Raw genomic sequence first — 21,500 nt, 5'->3', positions numbered from 1 at the left:
TGACATGAGGCAAAGACACATTTTGATTTGAGTGACCCTGGTGTGAAGCTGTACGCTCCAGTTGCATGGGAAGGAGCCCTGGGTGGTGCACTGGGGAATTTGTTGAGTGAACATTTGATGTTGGCATCCTGCCCACCACTCATCACCAACTTTGGGACCCCGGTAAATCTCGGTGGACCACTGCAACTCACCATCCTTTTGCCAAAACATGCACCCAATGAGACCATGAGGTGCCTTGAATTTGTGACTTCCAGAGTAAGAATCCCCAGAAGATGTGGGGAGCAGCCGATGTAGAAACCATTTCTGTGTGCCCCCCACCCCCCACCCCCACACAGAGAGAGGGGGAGCTGAGCCCTGGGTGGGCGAGAAGAGTGACCACCTGTGGTTTCTATTGTTTTAGCCCCTGATGGTCAGATTCCAGACAGCCCTGAAGAGCCACCTGAACCGACAGATCGACAAGCTGAAGATGGAAATCCAAGAACTGGTGCGTATCATTTCGGTCCGTCCTCCACTCAGCCTGGGCACCCGTGCCCCGTGACCTTGTTTTTCTCTCTTTCTGGTGCAGGAGGTGGCCAGCAAGCAAAGCCTCGTCCAGCGGCAGGAACTGGGCGTGACTCTCTACGGGGCCCAGCAGCGCCTGGCTCGCCTGCAGATGCAGCTGGAGAAGAGTCACGACCGCCACTCCATCGTGGCGAACCAGAGGAGGCGGAAGGAGGAGGAGCTGCAGAAAGTGCGCACACTGTACACCAAGACCTACGCGACGGCCAACGAGGAGCGTAAGAAGTGTGAGTAAGGTGTCCTACGACCCGTGGGTGTCCCCATGGGGGTGTCCCCTGTGCCGTGTGGGCCAGGTGCATGCAGGTCTGAGAGGGCCAGAGACCCAAAACCAGGAGGATGCAGGGGTCTGCAGAGGATAGAGGTGAGCGCAGGCCAGGAGCGCAGAGCAGGGTGGGTGGGGCTCTGAGAGGGGCAGATGCAGGTGAGGCCAGGCCCTGGTGCGCAGTCTGCATCGGGGCAAAGGACTCGGGATGAGGAAGACGGGTTAGTGCCGCCAGGGACTCAGGTGGCTGTGGATCAGGTGTGATGCGTCAGGTGGAATGGGAAGGGCTGTGAATGTCACATGCATCATTCCTACCACAGCCACACTCCTGCCACCGAGCAGAGGGCAGGGGACACAGGACACAAGGAGCAGCAGCTTCCTTGGAGGCTACAGCGACCGTTTCAGACTTCGTATGGGTATTTTCAGCATTTCCTATCAACTGTACTGCTGATGTGATAGGGAAGTATTCTAGAATAATCGGGAAGGATGCAGACCAGGGTGCATGTCCAGCTGTCCTGGAAAGAAACCCTTGGCAGCCTGGGAGTGCAGGAAGGAGGGTTCTGGACTGGCAGAGTCTGCTTCCTGCTGCTGTAACGGCACAGCACGGGGACATCCAGAACAGAACAGGGATTTCTTCCTCTCAGTTCTCTCGGCCTGGGAAGTCCAAGACTGAGGGGCCCACACCTGCCGAGTGAGTTCTGCGTTGTCCCCTGGCGGAGGGGCAAAGAGAGAGGGGAGTGAGCAAGAGTGAAGGAACCTGCAGGCTGGAGCCCTCTTATAATCTCTCAGATCCCTCCAAGGGTGGCACCTTGTGACAGGAACACCGCCCGTCGGCCCCCAGCACCCCACCCTATTGCGTGGGGATATGTCTCTAGCACTTGCTTTTTGGGGGGCACATCCAAAGCATGGCATTTATCAAGAGCCTCTCCCCAGTTTCCGCATTGGAGTCTGTGAGCCCCGTTTTCCGGATGTAATAGAATTTACACCAGGCTGAAGGCAGATCACGCCCCAGCCCCAGCCTGAGCAGCACCCATGCTGGACAGCGCCCCTCTGCCTCGGCGCACAGGTGGCCCGGCTCCTGCAAAGAGCCAGACCCTCCGTGGGTCTGGTGTGATCTGGAGAGGACCAGAGCTGGACAAGGATGGCGGCGGCGGACAGGACCGCTTCTCCCTCCTCAGCACTAAGGAGTGTGGGTGACTGTCCCAGCCCTGACCTGGGGCCGCAGCCACTGCACTGTGCCTTAGGTGAGACCTGGGTTTGTCTCCTTGAGAATTCTCCCAGCCACCTGCCTCATCTGGGAGGGAGGCAAAGCCCACCATCAAAATCTGAGTCCCCAGTGGGCCACCAGGGGCTCAACAGAGCAAACCCAGCTGTGGTCACAGACTGATGTAAACACGGCGTGGGAGCACAAGACGTGAGAGGACTTCGTGTTGTGAATAAGAACAAGTGTTAGGGAGAGGAGCCTCTAAAATTGGATTATGATCGCCACCCCTCCAAGGCACTGAACAGACAAGCGAATACTGTTGAAAACAGAGTGAGAAAGAGCAGTTGGAGGAATGCACCCTAGAACTGAGAGCAAACCCCAAATAACAGAAGTCCTGAAAAGGGGGTAAGACACAGGTGACAGATGTGTAAAAATCGGTGTCCATGTGACAGGAACTAGAGAGATGACAGACAGGGTCCTGAGCGTGTAGAGAGAACATTGCACGGAATCAGGAAAGGCAGACCTTCCAGCCAGAATTAAAAATAAACATGCCTGTGCCAGGTGTGGTGGCCACACCTATGATCCCAGCACTCAGGAGGTGGAGGCAGGAAGGTCACAAGTTCGAGGCTAGCCTGAGCTAGGTTATGAAACTCTGTCTCAAAGGACAAAATAAATACATAAATACATAAAATTTAAATGCCTAATCATAGCCGGTGAACTTTCCAAATTCCAAAGGCAAACGAGAAAATGGCCCAGGCTTCCAGGCAGGATGAAACCAGGTGACCCTGAGCTGTCTTTGAATCCAGGTCTCTTGGTGTCCCTGGGAGGAGCTCAAAGCCACTGCACCAGCAGCCTGGACTACCTGTCCACTTGTCCTGGGAATGGCCGGGCAGCCATCGTCTGTTTCTTGTTTTTGTTTTGTTTTTAAAGTCTTCCAGACCATTCTAACATGCAGCCTGGTGTGGCCATCACAGATCTGAAACATAAGGGGCAGTGTGGTGACGCTCGCAGAGCCTCGAGGAAGAAGAAACACAGGCCATGACGGACCCGAAGTGAGCTACAAAGATGGTCAGTCCACGCGCGAGAACTTCCGGCTCAGCCAAAACTGCTCAGATAAAACCCACAGGCGTATATTATTTTATTTGCATTCTTGTAATCAAGACCGTTGATGTCAAAGCCTTTCTCATTGGAGAAATTTGAAATGTCGTCAAGAACTCCTACAAGTGCCATTTGCAGGTGGTAGCCCCCAGAAGCTCACTCCATGGAAAAACCAGTGCCTGAGAGACAAGGGTTGGGGAGAAAGATGCCTTTGGGGCCAAAGAACGGGGAAGAGGGAGCGATGGCACCAGGTCAGCGTCAGAGCCCTAGGGGGTTGAGGGGTTACAGCAGAGAGTAAAGAGGAAGGGACACAGGAGAGGAATACTCATGACCTTTCTGGGAAGAGAGCTCAGGTGCCACCTCTTTTTGCTCCTTTTGTGGTCTGGTGTTTTGGGTCATGGTGGCTGGCTTGTGCCTTTGAGGGGGAGAGATGAGGCACATATAGGTCAAGTTAACCCTGTACTGTAGTTCTAGACAACACACTTCTAAAATGTTCAGTACAGAGCTCGGCAGGATCTGACCCAAAGGTTAAGTCACAGAGGGGACAGACACAACTTGAGGACAAGACACACCAAGCCTTCTCACCCTGCTCCAGTCACCCATTGGACCGCTGCAGGTCCCAGTGAAGAGTCAGTGTTTTCAGCAAAAATGGACTTCAAGTACTTACAAAGTAAGCTAGGCAACTGCTACCGTAACCCCTGTGTAGGCGTTACCTACAGCAAAGCTCGTGGGACACAAATAATGGGTCACCAGCTGTATGACCTCCAAACTTAGTGAACTTCAAATTAACTAAGAGTTAGTGAGGCTGGAGGGTTCGTTTAGTGTTTCCTCCGTCACACCAAGGAAGAGAGAGTCACTATGGAGGTCGCTCGCACACCTGAGTGATTCTGAGGGCTAGCGGGGAAGAGGCTTTTCCTTAGTAACACTTCAAGAAACAGACACCTCCAGGGGCAGAATTTTTGGAAACTCCCCAGGCTTCTATTGCTCAGAGAGATGCTTATTGCAAAAGCCGGCAACACACAAAACCAGAAAAGCCGAGCACAGTCTCGCTTATGAGGTGTGAAAATCCTCTGTGTTAGCAAATTCGTTTCAGCAGTGTATTAAAGGAAAAATACCCCATAGCCAAGCAGGGCTTACTTCTGGAATGCAGGAATTATTTGTGCTTAGGAAATCTACTAACTTAATGTGTTATATTAGCAAATGAAAGGAAGAGGGAAAAGGCTTTGGGATCGATGCCAGATGGGTGTTCAATAAAACTCATCCATCCCAAACTGGGACAGAAGGGAAGTTCCCAGGTTTCTCAGAACCTAAAGGGAGCCCCAGTCTGTGGAGGGCCTCGCAGCTGGAATCAGGAGTGAGATGTCAAGTCCCTTCCAGCACCACGCAAGGTCCCGGCAAAGCGAGAAGACAGGAAAGAAACGAGAAGCGGATCTTGAAAGTGGAGGACTGAAACTCTCAGCCCGCACCAGGGATTGCTTACTTGGAAGATTCAGGAGAATGATGAAAGGAAAGCTAATGGGAACACGAGGTGTCCCCAAAGTAGTGGGCACCAGGTGTGTCTTTTGCTTCTGTACGAGTAACACCCAGCTAGGAAGTGTAATTTTTTTTTTATAAAAAATCATCCAGTACAGCTATAAAAGCACAAAATACTGAGGAATAAGTCAACAAGAGGCGAGGAAGCCCATCTGAGCTTTGCTAAAAGAGGAAAAAATTTAAGTGAACGAGAACAACAGTGTTGCTAGACGGACAGAAGTGTGTTATAAATACACCGTTTCTGTCTGAGTGAACAAGTTTATGAAATTCTAATCCAGGTCCCCAATGGGATGCTTTTGGTGAACTTAAATTTATTTAGCACAAGTTTTTATTCACTTATTTTAAAACCGGAGTAATTCAAAATTCAAGAGCTATGCCGTGAAAAGCTCCTCCCTCCAGTCACCCAACCGTCTTGTGTAGTTTCCTTTTTACACAGGGTCTCGCTGTGTGGCCCAGGCTGGCCTTGAACTGGCGGTCCTCCTGCCTCAGCCTCCCCTGTGCTGGGATTACAGGTGTGCACCACCACAGTCAGTGAGCGTGTTCTTTTGAAAAAATGTTTGCATGTGTGAGCAAAGTCACAGCGTGGGTGCATTCATTTTTTTCTCACTTTTTTGGGCTCAAGTGGCTGCATTTTATACCCACTGCTCTGTTCCTTGCTGTTTTCACTTCACAATGAGAGCTGGAGATTATCACACACACACACACACACACACGAAAAACTCTTCGTTTTCCATAAATTAATTTTAAAGTTCACTTGGAAGACCAAAGAGTATCCAAAAAAAAAAACCTTTTTTTGATGGTACTGGGGTTTGAACTCAGGGCCTCCCTCTTATTAGACAGGAGCTCTACCCCTTGAGCCACGGCTCCAGCCCCCAAGAAAATTTTTGAAAAGAAAAGAAAATGAAAGAAATTTTTGGTAACATGTATAAAAGCATCATATATTTATCCCTAACAATAAAAACAAAGCCATTCTGCAGAACAGACAACAGATCCAAGGAAGAATGCCAAGTAATTAAAGTGCACCAGGCAGCGTTTATTCCAAAGCTGCTATTGCAAGCCATCCAGGTTGCATTTTTTAAGTCACTAAATGTTCTGTTGACATCTAGCTACCTGAAAAAGAAATCCTTATATTCCTACTTTGCCCCATACAGAAAGTAAGAGTCGGATACAGTAAGGGTTTAGCGATCACAGGAGCGTGTGAAGAATGTACGAGGTAATCTCTCATGACCTTGGAGTGAGGGAGGTCTTTCCAGGCACCAGACAGAGTTCAGAGGCCACAGTGGACTTGGAAAGACTTGCTCATACAGAAGCGTGAAACAGATCTGTCGAGAAGCACAAGAAAGCTACACGTCAAAGGCAGGTTAGGAATTGAGCTTTTGAAACTCCCATGGCCACATTAGTTTTCTGCGACTTCCAGTAAACTGTCCCAAAGTTAGGTCTTAAAACCACCACCTTCCACATTACATCCCAGATCTGTGGGTCACAAGTCTGCCGTGGTGTGTCTCTGCAGAGGACATCACAAGGTGACACCAAGGGTGGGTGACATCTCTCATGGCAAAGTTCTGGGTAAAATCTGTTCCAAGCTCATGGAGTCGCTGCTTCCTTGCTGGCCCTGGTGGCCATAGGCCTGGGGTCCCTGCTTCCTTGCTGGCTGCCAGCAGGACTGTGCTCAGCTCCTGGAAGCCATCCAGGCTCCTCACACCAGCCCCTGCGTCTTCCAGCCAGCAATGGAGAATTTGTTTGTGTAGAACCCATTCTACCCCATAGTCTTTCTGAAGTCTCCTTTTGTCACCAGCTCAGGGAAGCTCAAAGGACTCACCTGCTCGGCCAGGTGTAACATAATCACAGAGTAACGACAGGGAGCAAAGCCATGGGAGCCACTGAAAACTTCTGCCTGCCACGTTTTTATCACGTAAAGAACTCTTAGGAGCAAGTCAGCAAAAGACTAAAGTCCATAGCAGGACAGCCAAGGAGAAGGGCGAGCGATTCAGAGAATTTAATTTACCGCTGGTAATTAAAACACGAGAATGGATTTAGCATCACTAATAGTTGAAGGGATGAAAATTTAAAAGACTATTTGAGATTGAAATTTCAATTTGAAATTGGCTTTTAGTTACTCAGCTGACAGAGCAGGGGGTCGGACTCTGGGCTGTCAGCACGGCGTGGATCCGCTCACCCTCCGCGCTTAGACCGGAAGGTGACTCAGCTGTCTCTGGCTGTCCTACCAACTTCCCCAGACCCGGCAGCTTCATCAAGGGACATTTATTTTGTCATGTTACGGAGGTTGGAAGTCTGATCAAGGTGCCAACTTCTTGACTGGCTCCTCCTGAGGCCTCTCTCCTTGGCTGGTAGACAGCATCTTCTCCCTGTGTCCCCACAGGGTTGTCCCTCTGTGTGTATCCTGATCTCACCAGTCAGATTGGATTAGGGCCATCAAAGTGACCTCACTGCCCCTTAATCCCCTCTGTGATGACCCTATGGACAAATTACTGTCACATTCTGAGGTGTGGGGGGGTGAGGGCTTCAACACAGATTTGGGGGTAATGCTCAGCCAATAACAGACGGTAAACTAGTCCATGTCCTCCAGCGGTGACTGGGCAGCACAGTCCCCCAGACTGGGTGTGAACACACTTTCATACATGTCCACGCGGGATCAGCTCAAATAGGTGATGGTTAAACTGGGCGGAAGCACACATGGAGGGAGCGCAAGTCCCCATAGCAAAATTTTCCCAGAATGAATCGGCGAGAGGAAGAGAGACCGAAGAGGAAGAAGACGGAACAGAAGCCCAGTGAACCGAGAGCAGCGTCAAGCCGCTAACGCACGGGTGCGTGAGAGGACCAGAGAGGAAGAAATCACGGATGCAAAGCTCCCACATTCGGTGACAACTATAAACCCAAGATACACGAGGGGAACCACATGTAGCAGGTGGCAATCAGATGGACTAAAACCGGGAAAAAGAAAACCTTCACAACAGGAAGTCCTGCTGCACAGAGAGGCACCGGAGCCCACGTCACACCGACCTCCACCCTGTGCCCTGCTCCGCTGTCCTCCTGCCCCGTGAGTCTCACCATGCAGGAGCTAGAGTGTCCTCCAGCATTGGACATTTCACCACCATATCATCTTTAAAGACTCCTTTTTTCTAGCATAAGCTATGTCCTTTGAGGACCCCTGACCCAATGTGACCTGCACCTAGCAACCTCCTGGCCTGTGGCTCAGTCTTCTGTCTGAGCCGTCCTCTAAACTGGGAGTGCTCGCTGCGTGTGAGCAAGCAATTCTCTTACTTATTCTTACTTACTTTTGGGGGTGCTGGGGATGGAGCCCAGGGCCTCATTGAATGCCAGACAAGCTCTCTACCACTGAGCCACAGCCCCAGCCAGAGCAAATGATTCTGGATTGGGGTTTAGCTCCCTAAATAAATTGCCATTCTGGCTTCGTACATACCGTGAGTTTTGTTCAAAGGAATGAGGCGCTCAGGGGCTGTGGATCGGAGCAGGGTAGAAAGTGTCGCCTCCTAGAGGCCCAACCCCAGAGGTTGGCTCACCCTTTTGGGCCCTGCAGGGCAAGAGCCTCAGTGGAGCTCAGCCTGCCCTCTGCACTCTGTGGTCCCCCAGGGGTCTGGGGACTCTGCCTGAGCTGGCTAACCTTTACTATGTACCGGACAAGAGGCGTTGTAATCAGACCCTAATCCTTAGGCCAAATAGGGGTCTCTAAATTGTGTGGGAAATGCTGCAATTTGTGGACACGGATGACACATATTTGGGTCTCTTTCCTCTCTCCAATTAGATTGTAAATTCTCTGCCTGCAGAGCCTGGGTCTTTATAGTTTAAAAGTAGTTCCCCGCATTCGGGAGGCGAGGCAGTCTCCATTCCCCCCACGATGAGGGGCAGGGTGCTGTCCCCCCGCCCTGAGGTGGTGCTGGGCCCCAGGAGAGCAGATGGACCATGCTCTCCCCTCCCCTCTCTTAGCCTGCCCCTCCCCTCTCCCCAGTGGCCGCCCTGCACACGGAGATGGAGAACCTGGCTCTGCATGTCTTCTACGTGCAGAACATAGACCAGGACGTGCGTGGTGACATCGAAGTGATGAAGCAGGTGGTGAAGAAGGCCGAGGTGGAGAGACGGCGGGCAGAGGTCGAGAAGAAGAAGCAGGTATTCCACAAACCCCAGGTCGATGACCACCCAATCTGCAAATGTTCAAAAAGGCATCCAGCCTTGCCGCTCCCCGGAGAGGCCTCCGTGGCCTTGTCACACTGGCTTGGGTCAAGGATCAGGGGACAGTTGTCCCCAGACAGGGATGAGTCCTTGCTCTTCCTCTTCTCCGCCGTCTCCAGGATCTGTTTGTGGACCAGCTCACCTCGCGGGTCCACCAGCTGGAGGAAAGCATCAGTCTGCTTGAGGCCCAGCATGTCACCCAGGCAGAGGACACCCGGCTCTTAAGGAAGGCGGTGAGCGAGGTAAGAGCAATCCCCATCCCACAGCTCAAAGCAGCAGACACCCTCATTTGATCCGGAGTTACTGTGACTGTTTTCTTCTAAACTCAAGTGTCCCCACATTCACAAGTGCAGTGCCAGGAGGAGAGAGGACTCAGTGTGGCAGAGCTGCCTGACCTCTCCAGCCTGGGAGCATAGCAAATCCTGCACCTGTTACAATCAGACTCTCTGGGGTGGGAAACACCATTTTTTAATTTACCAAGTGGTTTTTGAGTTTATCTGATGCAAAATAAATTAGGAGAGCTAAGTGAGAATCGTGAAAGGGAAGAGTCCTATAGGGTGACTGTCCCCGACTGCCCTGGACCGAGGTTTCCCTAGACCTAGGACTTTCCCTGATGAACCCAGAAGAGTCCTGGGCACATCAGGATGGGAGCCACTCAGCCGGGCGCTGGTGGCTCACGCCTGTAATCCCAGCTACTCAGGAGGCAGAGATCAGGAGGGTCGCAGTTCAAAGCCAGCCCGGGCACATAGTTCACAACACCCTATCTTGAAAAGAAACATCAAAAAACAGGGCCGGTGAAGTGGCTTAAGTGGTAGAGCACCTGCTTAGCAAGCGTGAGGCCCTGAGTTCAAACCCCAGTACCACCAAAAATAATTAATTAAGTAAAACATTCTACAAAGCTCTGGAAGCTAGGATAACATGTTGCTGGACTCAAACAAGGACAGACAGACAAGCCACTGGCACCTGTGCAGAACCCCAAACAAACCAAGTTTGCATGAAAATTTAGTAGATTACAAACTGGGAGGGAAGGAATGAATTATGCTCCCAGTGGTGTCAGGACACTTGGTTAGCTATTTAGGAGAAAAGATTAGTCTTTTCCTCAAACTAGCTGCTAAAATATATTCCAGATGGAATCAAGCATTTAAATGGGAGGAGTGTATAGTGGTAGGATGGAGAACCAGAAGAAAGCAAAAGGAAAATATTTACCTACCCCTGAGTTGAAGAGACCTTAAGCAAGCGTCACACAGCCATCAGAAACCTTAAAGGAAGGGATGGGGCAGGTGGGCCACGCCAGCGATACAACTTTCATAGATTAAAGAACAGCCATGAACAGAAGGAAGAGAAGTGGGGGGGCCGGGGGAAGACAGACTGACAAGTTAGCACATTTAGGGGATGTCTCCATCTGCTTTCTGTTGATAATGGCTCAAGACTGGGAATGGATAGATAGATAGATAGATAGATAGATAGATAGATAGATAGATAGAAGATAGATAGATAGATAGATAGATAGATGGATAAATGATTTTTATAACTGAGGTAGCTGGGCATCACTGGCTCACACCTGTAATCCTAGCTACTTGAGAGACAGAGATCAGGAGGACTGTGGCTCGAGGCCAACCCAGGCAAATAGTTTGCAAGACCTTATCTTGAAAATATCCAAGACAAAACAAGGCTGGTAGAGTGGTTCAAGTGGTAGAGCATCTGCCTAGGAAGTGTGAGGCCCTGAGTTCAAACCCCAGTACCACCAAATAAATAAAAGAGGTTGGTTTTAGCTCGAGAGGTCTGGTCCAGGATGAGTGCCGCATCTGGTGATGGCCTTCTTGCTGGCAGATCCCGAGGCGATGTGGGAAGTCGGTGCCTGTCTGACCGAGAGCCAAAGTGGCTTTTAAAGATAAAAGCTCCGCATGAATCCGTTACTCGACCCATGATGGAGATCGCTTCTCAAAGGTCCCACCGGGTCCCGCCTCAGATCTCACCATGGAGATCAAATTTCGGCATGGCGTTGGGAGGTGGCTCAGACTGCAGCAGGGTGGCACAGGCTCTAGGGGGCCATGAGGAGTGCAGTGCTGGCACAGCGCAATGCTGCCAGGCCTCCTTCACCCCTCTCTGCAAGGCTCCCCAGGGCAGGGGCCTTCCGGGCTGGTGTCTTCCTTCCCAGCACCCAGAACAGTGGGTGGCCCTGGGCAGGTGCAGGTGAGCGGTCCGCAGATAAACCACTGGGAAACCGGTGAGCAGCGGCTGGGGGCTCCCCACCAAGCCTGCCAAGGGAAGCTGGCCTCCCATGGGACAGTCAGGGTCTTAGCCAAGGGCAAACTCCCTGCCCCTCCAAAATACCACTACTTGGACTTCCTACCAAGGAAACCACTCGAGATCTCTGCACAGAGCATTTTTGTGCATCGAAACCACCAGAAACAAAGCAAAAACTGCCATAAACCATCACAGGAAAGAGGGCGCCTGTCTCCATGCTGTGTGTTAGGAAGCAAAGTCCCCACAGAGAGGGGTAAACAAATGTGGACACACCCGTGCAGGGAACACATCCTGCCAAGAGTGACGCCTTAGTGACATACTGCACTGTATGTTTATCTGGCTGGGGGTGGGGACAGGCTCTCGAAGTGCAGCCCACACTGGCCTCAAGCTCCAGATCCCCCGCCTCTGCCTTCTGAGTGTTGGGATTATAGGCGAGCACCACCACACTAGGAGTTACGTTCATTTTTAACAGATTACAAAACTACGCCTAAATTATGACACACACACATACAAGAAGGTAACGGGCGTAAGACATGAGCAGTGGCTGGCTCTAACTGGTGGAGTTTTGGTCAGTTTTATTATCTTTTGTTTATTTGCATATTTTGATTACATAGAAGAAACTTACTTCCTTCTTTTAAAAAAATGAGACCCGATTCAGTGATCTTTATATCTGGACTGCACATTGGTCAGCCATGCGTGGCTGGCAACCTCAGGAAACGGCATGGGAAGGCATCCTCCACCCCAGAGCTGGACGGCCCAGCTGTCCAGCCTTGGCCGGCACACTTGCACAGCGCACAAACTGCTCAGCAGCACAGAGCGGACCTCCAGTTAATAACTTACCCCGACACAAAGATGTCTCTCTAGTCATAGAATAATTCATCCGTACAGTAATAGCGGCTGGATGATTTCCCAAACCCTCAGAGGCCTTCCTGCCCAGCACCGCCCTTCTACCTCCCCTTCCCCGGGAATGCTCTGGTCCACTGTGACTTCTTTTCACGGCAGAGTGTCCCATCCGGGATCCAGCATTGTGAGAAGACGCTAGGACCCCAAGCTTGGCTCTGCCAGCTTGCTAAAGTCCCAGTGATCTGTGGAAGGTTCATCAGGACCTTCAAAGTAGCAAGAGTTGACGCTGGGCAGGGCAGGCAGACTTCAGACCATCTGACCCAAGAGTCCCAGAAGCTGGTGCTGCCGTGGTATCTATCTCACATTTGGGGACACCGGGTGAGGCTCTTTGGCAGCGCACATTGTCCTAAGCAGCACATTGAGCCGTGAGCCCGGGCAACTGTACTTCCCTAACCTCGGCACCCCACAAGTGCATGATCCTCCTGGCCCGCGGAGTAAATTCCTCCCCAGCACACACACAGGCCCAAGCTTGCCCACACGGCTCCAGGGTGTCCAGCTGCCGCTCATCCTGCTCTCCCTCTGAACTCCTTGTCTACCCCACCCCCTCGGGTCCCCTCTGTGTCCCTTTGCCAGCGCAGGCAGTCTCTGCTTCTCCCAGCTCACTCATTGAACCCCTGGACATTGTCCATTCCAAATGCCTGCTCCGCTGAGCATGGGCTCCTTATTGGCAAAGGTGTCCAGCCCTGTGACCTCACCCTACATGGGTGACCTCAACCCAAATCTGTGACACCCACCAATACACCGTGGTGTCTGGTGTGGTGTTCCGTGACACCAGCCAGCAGGCTTACGCACAACAGGCCCTGCCCAGAGGCTCGGGAGCAGCCTGTCCCAGGCTGTAGTCTCCTGTTATTCCTTTGATGGGTGCATGATCAAGAAAGTTAGGGTGAAGGATGGAAGGTAGCAGTGCACGCCTGTAATCCCAGCTACTTGGTAGGCAGAGATAGGAGGATCCCAGTCTATGGCCAGCCTGGGGCAAAATATAGAAGAGAAGAACCAATTCGGGTTATAACACATACATACACGGAAATGTCACAAAGAAACTCCCTGTGTAGCTATCTCAAACGAACAAAAATGTCATTGTTTTTTCTTTTACAAACTCGGAGAACAGGAGGTCAGAACAGGTCCTGCTTGGAGGGTGTTGTACTAGTGGCGGGGGGAGGATGTGGGGAGAGGATGTAGGAGGGTGAATATGGAGCAAATACAGTGTACATGAGTGTAAATGGAAAAATGAGGCCTGAAACTATTCCAGGAATGGGTGATAAAGGAGAATGGTGGAGGGGGTGCATTCAAGCATGATATATTGTAAATGCCACAATGTACCTGCACCCAGCACAATAAAAAAAAGAAAGCATGAGACCCTATGTGAAAACAAGCTAAAAGCAAAAAGACCAGGCTGGGAGCAGGGGTGCAGCTCACGTTAGAGCGTTTGCCCTGCGTTCATTCCCCAGTACTGCCAAAAAAAATTAAGTTATTGTGAACTGAGCCGAAGCGGCTGGGCCCCGACACCCCCTCTCCCCTTGCTGTAGGCCTCCATGGAGATCGAGGCCATCAGCATGGAGAAGAAGCGCATCCTGCAGCAGTGGGCCACCAGCCTGGTGGGCATGAAACACCGGGACGAGGCGCACAGGACCATCCGGGAGGCGCTCAGGTACGGCCGCCGGGGTTCCACTGCCCCCTGGGGGCGGCAGCTCAGGGTGCCAGGTGGGCCGGGTGCGTGGGAACCAGGAGGCACACAGCAGGACCCCTCCAGGGACAAAGAGGCGCACCTGCAGCCCTGCAGCCCGGCTTCCGTCCCCAAAGCCCTCTCATTGTGCGAGGCTCCAGCCTCTCTTCAATCTGTTCCAGCTCCCCAGCACCTGAGCTGCAAAGCATTCACGGTGGATTTCCCCGGCAGGATTAAGAGACGGAAAGAGAAAGGGGTGTTTATCTTTGGGAGATAAAGGTGTCCCTTTGATCAGCAGTTTCACCACCTGAGTCCTGAAACTCCATCCTTCCCAGTTGTTCTGCCCCAGGGCTGCAGTCCAACCAAATCCTGTTTGAATTCCCAGTGAAGGGGGTGGGGCGGGGGGGGGGGGACTGTGTGGAGCTTGCACCACAAGATGGAGACGGGGTGCTGCCTTGATCCTCAAAACCACCGGGGTGATCGGGGCCTGGGGATTTGGGACCCAGAAAGAGACAGCCAGTTCTGGAGGTGGCTTGGGGCTTGTGGTCATCTCCACCTCAGTGTCGACACAGGGCTGGTGAGCAGCAGGTGCTGGGTGACTTGCCCACAAGGCAGCAAGGAGTGCGTGACTTTGTTCCATCCCGGGTGCACTCGGTGCTGGCCGCACAATGAGGAGGGAGAGATTTTCCGTTCTTGGGCCTGTGATTTAAATAAGAAGAAGGTGGGAAGATGTGTGATTGTTTTTAAAAACAAGACATTTTTGCCTAAATAATGCTGGTGTTAAACTACCTGTTTTTGCTGGGCGGTGGAAATGGTGGCTCATTCCTGTAATCCCAGCTACTCAGGAGGCTGAGGTCAGGAGGACCACAGTTCTAAGCCAGCCAGGCAAACAGTTCTCCAAAAAACCAACACAAAAAAGGGCTGGTGGCTTAAGGTGTAGGCCCTGAGTTCAAACCCCAGGATCATAAATAGGTGGATGGATGGATAGATAGGTAGGTAGGTAGATGATAGATAGGTAGGTAGATAGATAGATAAATGATAGAGAGAGAGATGATAGATAGATAGATGGATGGACAGATGTCCATTTCCTCCACTCAACAATATAAAGGCAAAGGAAGTTTTGTGGGAAATTCTGCCAAAGATTGTTTCCCCTTTAAAGACGCAGGTAGTGGGACCAAGGCTGGCTGTGGGCTGCCCCTCAGCTTGCCTTCTCAGCCCTGCCCACAGTTTTCTGGCCTCAGTGTCCCTGCAGTCTCCCTGTGCCTGCAAACTCAGGACAGAAGAGGACCTGGCCAGCTGCCTCTGTGGGCAGCTTTGTCCTCCTCCCCACGTTCATGCGTCATACCAGTCACCTAATTACAAGGCTCAGACGCCTGTCAACCTTGAGTAAGGTCAAGGATGAGGTTCTCCATGAGGATCCAGCACTGGCCAGACTCTCCCCGAGTCCCCTGCTGGGCCCCAGAGGAAGGCGACACCTCAGAGACACTCCTGACGTCCAGCTCTCCTGTGCCTCCAGACTCCACCACGTATTCTCTGCAAACTGTCCCCCTCACCGTCCCTCCCTGTCTATTTCTGAAATTTAATCTTGAGTAGATAGCACAGTACCTTGGCTAGAGCCGTCGTAAGGTTGCACAGTGAGGCCCAGTGTCCTCCCCACAGCAAAGCTGTCCGTGCCATCTCTGCACACCCGTGAGCACCTTCCTGCCCCTCACTTCTTCCCCTAATGTCAAGCCCCAGAGCTGCTCCCGAATCAGCTGTAACTTTGCTGCAGTGTCTTTTGAGTCTGGGGTCCCTGCAAGCATTGTAAGAGTCCCACACACAGGGTTGTCCCAAAGTCCCTTGGCAACTCAGCATGTTGTCACACCTTACAATGGTGCCAGTCGGATTGGTGAAGAAAGCAGGTCATCTTGTATTTGAAACGTGCGTGCCAGTGTTGAGTGACCTTTTTACAAGTCAAAGAGCCTCTGGCTTCCCCCTTTTGGAAGGATCCCAGAGCCCAGGGGTTCAAGGCCAGCCTGGGCAGCATAGCAGGACCCTGTCTCAAGAAACAAAAGCGGGAGCCAGGCAGGGCTGTGGAGGTGTGTGTCCACGTGCAGATGGATTTGGAGGAGCGCATCTGACACGGTGCAGCACAAGGTCGGCTTTGCCCAAGTGTCATTGCACCCATAGGACGTCAGGCCGGAGCAGTGACTGTGCTGCACCGGACGTGACCTCTGGTGACACTCCTGTTAGTACCCAGGACCAGCTGGGTACTGCCACCCAGTAGCAGGCTGTGGCTCAGACCCACCCCCGTCCGCGGCGTCACTCATGTGACTTGAACTCAGCAGAGGCTGACACAGAAGCAAAAACTGTGGAACTCGGGTGTGGCTCAAGTGGTAGAGAGCTTGCCAGCAAGCACCAGGTCCCAAGTTCAAACCCCAGCACTGAGCAACAACAAAAATCCAAGTTCTCCATGTGTGCTGTGGAGCACAGCAGATGGACTGAGAGAAGCCAGGCCTTCAAGACAGCCCTGCCTGCCTCCTCCTCACTCAGAGCACCTGGCCAGTCCACACAGGAGGGAGGCGCCCAGCACCCCTCACCCCAACCTCGGTGGCCTTTCCATTCAGCTTCATCCCTTCAAAATGCCCACCTTAAGTTCCAGCCAAAAGTTGCTCAAAGCCCGTGCGTCTTCTCTGGCTGTTTCCTGCCCTGCCCTGTGTCACAGGGCTGTTGTACTGTCATAGAAACTTGGGGGAAACACAAGTCACGTGGTTCAGTCTCTATAAACCTGCTCCAGACTGTCCCCACCGGAAACAGAAGGGTTGGCCTCCACCTTCTGGACTTCTTCCCCTAATCCTAACAACCGCATGATGGCACCCCGAAGGCCCTCCTGTCGGCATGTGGGGTCAGCTGCCAGCCCATCAGAGCGAAGGAGGACAGGATGGGGTCACAGTCACCACGGGGAGTCCCAATCCTTCTTACCCCTGGCCCTGGGGCCTGAGAAGCAGCATCTGAGATAGCACTGAGGCAAGGTGACCATGCTGCTCAGTGTGTGGTCCCACAGACTCGGAGTCTGTCCCTGCTGTCCCTGCTGTGACAGGGAGGAAGGAAGAGAGGAGAGCAGGGGTGGGCTGGGGTCCAGCAGACAGGGCCTGGTCACCACCAATGTCCTGTGCATCCAAAGATGCTGGTGGCCATCAGACTACCTGGGGCTACAGCATGAGGACAGAGAGCACCCCGTTAGAAATGGGTCCCCACAGGGCCTGTGGACGAGGCCCTGCAAGATGGCTCCAAATGTTCACCATGTCCTGCTTCCTGCTCAGGAGGCAGGACAGCTAAGGCTGACCGCACAGCGGCACCACTACGCCCAGCCCTGGGACCAACTTTTCATATGACTTACCGCTTCATTATTTTCTATCGATAGCTGTGAACCCAGGAAGTCTTTAAAGTGTACTTTTTCAAAGGTAGTTTTTCGTGTGAGGCGCTGGGGATCAAACAGGGCCTCCCACCTGCTAGGCAAGGGCCCCACCACTGTCATATCCTCAGCCTCGCTTGTCCTAAATTATTTTTAGGGCTGGGGTGCGGCTCAGTGGTGGAGCGCTGCCTAGTGTGCAGGAGGCCCGGGATTCTGTCTCCAGCAGCACAAAAAACCAAACCAAAACAAGCAAACAAACAAACAAAACAGTGATCACACTGCAAGAAATGAGAGAGCGAGAGCGCGCTTTAACACCGCCCTCCTGTCCTCAAAGTTTGTGGCTGCCTGTCTGAAAAGCAGGCGCCTTACTTCTGTCATCAAACCTAGACATTTACAGTAAGCCCGGTTTACTGAGGATAATTTATGCACAAAACAGCCTTTTCCGGAGCACAGCCCGGTGAGTTCTGGCAAATGGACAGAGGCGGGTCACTCACGACAGCGACCTTTCCCTCCCCCTGTCCTGGGGCTGGTCCTGGAGGGTCTGTGCTCAGGGCGCCTCTCTCTGTCCACCAGCTGTTGGACTTCCATCACCTCCAGCCTTGGAATGAAAGCGCTTCCCCGGCCCCACCTCTTCCAGTTCCCCAGGTGAACACCGGAGGCGACGGCCGCCCGGTGTAGACGCTGCTGCTGTTGTGCAAAGCAGCTCGTTCCTCCGGCAGTGGATCTGCTGCAGCCAGGCGACTTTAGCCATTAGGAGACAAGTCATGGCGTCACACGGGGGCTTTGATCTGCACGTCCCCGATGCCGAGTGATTCACGAACTCGTCCGCCATCCTAGTTCCTTTTTAGGTGAAGTGACTTTTGCTTGTTTTTAGGTGGAATGGTTTACTCTTATAACTGAGTCACAAGAGTCCTTCATATCTTCTGGACATAAGTCCTTTCTCAGATACGAGTTTTAAAAATATTTCTTTCCCGGTTCATGGTTTATCTTTTCATCTCTGTTTTAACAGTGCCTTTTGAACCAACAATTTAAAAACTTTTGTTTTTAGCCGGGTGCGGTGGCTCACACCTGTAATCCGAGCTACTCAGGAGGCAGAGATCAGGAAGACCACAGTTCAAAGCCAGCCCCAGGCAAATAGTTCTTGAGACCCTATCTCGAAAAAAATCCATTAAAAAAGAGCAAAAAGGCTGGCAGACTGGCTCAAGCAGTAAGAGCACCTGACTAGCAAGAGTGAGGCCCTGAGTTCCAACTCCAGTGCTGCTAAAAAAATGAATTGTTTCTGTTTTTTGAGACAGGGTGTCACTATGTAGCCCAGGCTGGCCCCAAACTCTCCGTACTGTTACCTAATCCTCCCAAGTGCTGGGATTTCATGCCCAGCCAGAAATTCAAAAAGTGAATTCAAAATTCAAAAGAAAGTCATAAAAACAGACTTCATTTTTATGAAGTCCGATTTATCAATTACTTTCTTTTTTTTCTTTCATGCTTCTCCAAGAAATTTTTGCCTAAACCATGGTTGTAAAGTTTTTTCTCGTTCATTTTCTGCCAAGGATGTTCTGCTTTTCGCTCTTTCACAACACCTCTTGCTATGGTGTGGGAAGGGGCCCCAGTTCAGTTTCTCTGAATGTCTATCTCTAGGTTTCCCAGAGCCACTGGTTGAAAAGATCCTTTCCTCACTGTCATATTGTGGTGGCTTTGTCAGAACCGATCAATGGGGTGTGTGTCTGTGTTTCCTTTTTGTGAGAGGTACTGGGGTTTGAACTCAGGGCTTTGCACTTGCTAGGCAGGCGCTCTACCACTCGATCCCCTCCTCCAGCCCTTTTTGCTTTAGTTATTTTTCAGATAGGGTCTCGTGGGCCGGCCTGGACTGTGATCCTTCCGGTTTCACTTCCTGCGTGGCTGGGATGCCAGGCGTGGACCACACGCCCATCCCTGGGGAGTCACACCTGACTAATATTGAATCTTGCGCTCCCTGGACATGGCACAGCTCTCTGTTGTTTGTTTTTGTGAGCATGGGTGTGCACTGACACACGAGTGATGTTAGAAAAGGCCAGAAAACTAGAGGTGTGTCCCAGAGAGGGTGACTAAATTACAGCACACCAGGCAGGGTACAACCTGAGCAGAATCAAAAACAATTAGGGGAGAGAGAGAGAGAGAGAGAGAGAGAGAGAGAGAGAGAGAGAGAGAGAGAGAGAGTGTGTGTGTGTGTGTGTGTGTGTGTCTATCTGTGTGTCTGTGTGTCTGTGTGTCTGCATGGTTCTGGGATTGAGCCAGGGCTTCACAGTTGCTAGGCAAGTCCTCCCCCTCTGCAGCAAGGCTCCCAGCCCTTTTGTTTTTTAATTTTGTCTTTTAGAGAGGGTCTTGCTAACATTGCCCAGGCTGGCCTCGAACTCTTGATCCTCCTGCTTCCACCCCCCCCCACCCCCAAGTAGCTGGGATTGCAGGTGTGAGCCACCACTCCCAGCTTAGAATTAAGGAGGTTTCTACGTACACTGGTGTGGAATATCTCTAGGAAGCAGTACAAGAATAGCGAAGGTGCAGAGCAGGATGTGTGAAGCCACTGGTAGTGCTTTCTCGAGTGGGGAGAAATGCATGCAGGTAAACCCAACACGCACGTGCCCGTGAAACCCGAATGGAAGGGCGTTTTCAGAGCAGTGACAGGTCTTCCAATGGCCAAAGACTGGGAGGCCTATCTTAGCCTAAGAAGATGGTACTCTGAACTCTGGATAAGAAGTTATTTGAAGGCGAGAGGCTGCCGATGGAGGGGGAGTGCTAGGTCCAGAAGGCCTTCTCGGGACGGAGGGAATGTCTCACACAGAAACAGTGCCTGGATGCTCATGCCTGAGGTTAGTTAATCTTTACTCAGCTGCAGGCTCAGCGAAGGAGTGACGCCTTAAAATGGGAGCCAGGTGGTGTCCCCAGACACTGTGGACTTTGAGCAAGTCGATAAACGGTTCGAGCTTCAGTGTCCACACCTATGCAACTAGGGTGCCATTTCCCTTCAAGGATTATGGTTTTTTTGGCGGGCTAGGGTTTGAACTCAGGGCTTCCCGCTTGCAAACCAGGTGCTCTACTGCTTGAGCTACACCTCCAGTCCATTTTGCTCTGGTTGTTTTGGAGATCGGGTCTATTGAACTATTTGCCCGGGCTGGCCTTGAACCTCGATCCTCCCAATCTCAGCCTCCCAAGTAGCTAGGATTATCCCGAAAATTCCCAACACAAAACAGGGCTGGTGGAATGGCTCAAGTAGTAGAGGCCCTGCCTAGCAAGCATGAGGCCCTGAGTTCAAACCCCAGTACCATCAAAAAGAAAAAAAAAAACAAGATAAGAGTTGGTTTCCTCATTTATTTCTCTTTCTCCCGGGCGGGCACAGCCGCATGTCTGGTTCTGATGTCTCTCGTGCGACTGGCTTTGCTGTCCCCATTTCCGCAGCGAGTGCGAGCACCAAGCCAAGTCGCTCGATGGCGAGATCGAGGCCTACAAGAAATCCATCATGAAGGAGGAGGAAAAGAACGAGAAGCTGGCGGGCGTCCTGAACCGGTCGGAGACGGAAGCCAGCCTGGTGCAGAAGCTGACCACGCAGTGCCTGAACAAGCACGAGGTGCTGCGGAACGAGTTCACCGCCTACCGGCTCACGCTGCAGGACGCCGAGGACTCCCTGAGCAAGGGCCAGCAGGTGAGGGGGCCTCGCACCCCACCCGGCGACCCACGGAGGGTGTGTGGGGCTGCGGGGATGTCCACCCTGTGACTGTCCCCTCCAGGAGCACACGGCAGTGACGAGCCAGCTGGAGGCCGTGCACCAGGCCATGCGCCACGAGCTGGAGCTGAAGCACCGCATGGACCGCTCCATGGCGGCCAAGCTGCAGGACCATGTGACCTCCAGCAAGCTGACCAAGTGCTTCCACCAGCTCCTGCAGAAGCTGCAGAAGGAAAAGACCAACCTGGTAGGCAGCTCCCCCGCGACATGCGTGTGCTGTGGGCCCCCGCGCCCCGTCCACACCGGCCAAAGCCGTGGAAGCCTAGGGCTCTCGGGGCGTCCACTCGCCTCCATGTTTCTAGCTCATCGGGAGCGTGCTGGCCCAGCACGTGCAAGGCCCTGGGTTCTAATCCCAGCTCTGAAAACAGCCACAGCCCCTGAGGATGCTCAGAAAGGTACCAAGAAGAAAATAAGACAGCTCCAGGCACCCCATTCGGGACAGCCATTTTTCTTTTTTGTTGGATTCTTTTGAGACAGGGTCCCACTGTGAAGCCCAGGCTGGCCTTGAACACACAGTCTTGCCGCTGAGATTACAGGCGTGCACCATCCCACCCAGTTTGGACACTTTTCTACACATACACAGGCAAATCCACACACTCATTCTCACACACGCACACGCACGCACACACATGCACACACATGCACACGTCAAAGGATATTGGGCCCTTGCTACAC

General features: G+C 52.2%; 1 protein-coding gene across 3 annotated transcripts in view; it reads left to right on the top strand.

Annotated features, from left to right (window-relative positions):
- Positions 1 to 21,500, top strand: part of Ccdc40 (coiled-coil domain 40 molecular ruler complex subunit) — a 48,579-nt gene that overhangs the window by 11,349 nt on the left and 15,730 nt on the right. For all 3 annotated transcript variants that reach the window (XM_074044956.1, XM_074044957.1, XM_074044958.1), the window contains exons 6-12: positions 401 to 484; positions 566 to 785; positions 8,644 to 8,801; positions 8,984 to 9,106; positions 13,541 to 13,662; positions 20,501 to 20,744; positions 20,830 to 21,012. In XM_074044956.1, the coding sequence (XP_073901057.1) occupies positions 401 to 484; positions 566 to 785; positions 8,644 to 8,801; positions 8,984 to 9,106; positions 13,541 to 13,662; positions 20,501 to 20,744; positions 20,830 to 21,012 (1,134 nt within the window). The remainder of the gene's footprint in view (positions 1 to 400; positions 485 to 565; positions 786 to 8,643; positions 8,802 to 8,983; positions 9,107 to 13,540; positions 13,663 to 20,500; positions 20,745 to 20,829; positions 21,013 to 21,500) is intronic.

This window comes from Castor canadensis, chromosome 11 (genome assembly GCF_047511655.1).
Source record: "Castor canadensis chromosome 11, mCasCan1.hap1v2, whole genome shotgun sequence".
Taxonomy (NCBI): domain Eukaryota; kingdom Metazoa; phylum Chordata; class Mammalia; order Rodentia; family Castoridae; genus Castor; species Castor canadensis.
Note: the sequence above shows the minus strand (reverse complement) of the source record. Positions and strands in the feature narration are given on the sequence as shown.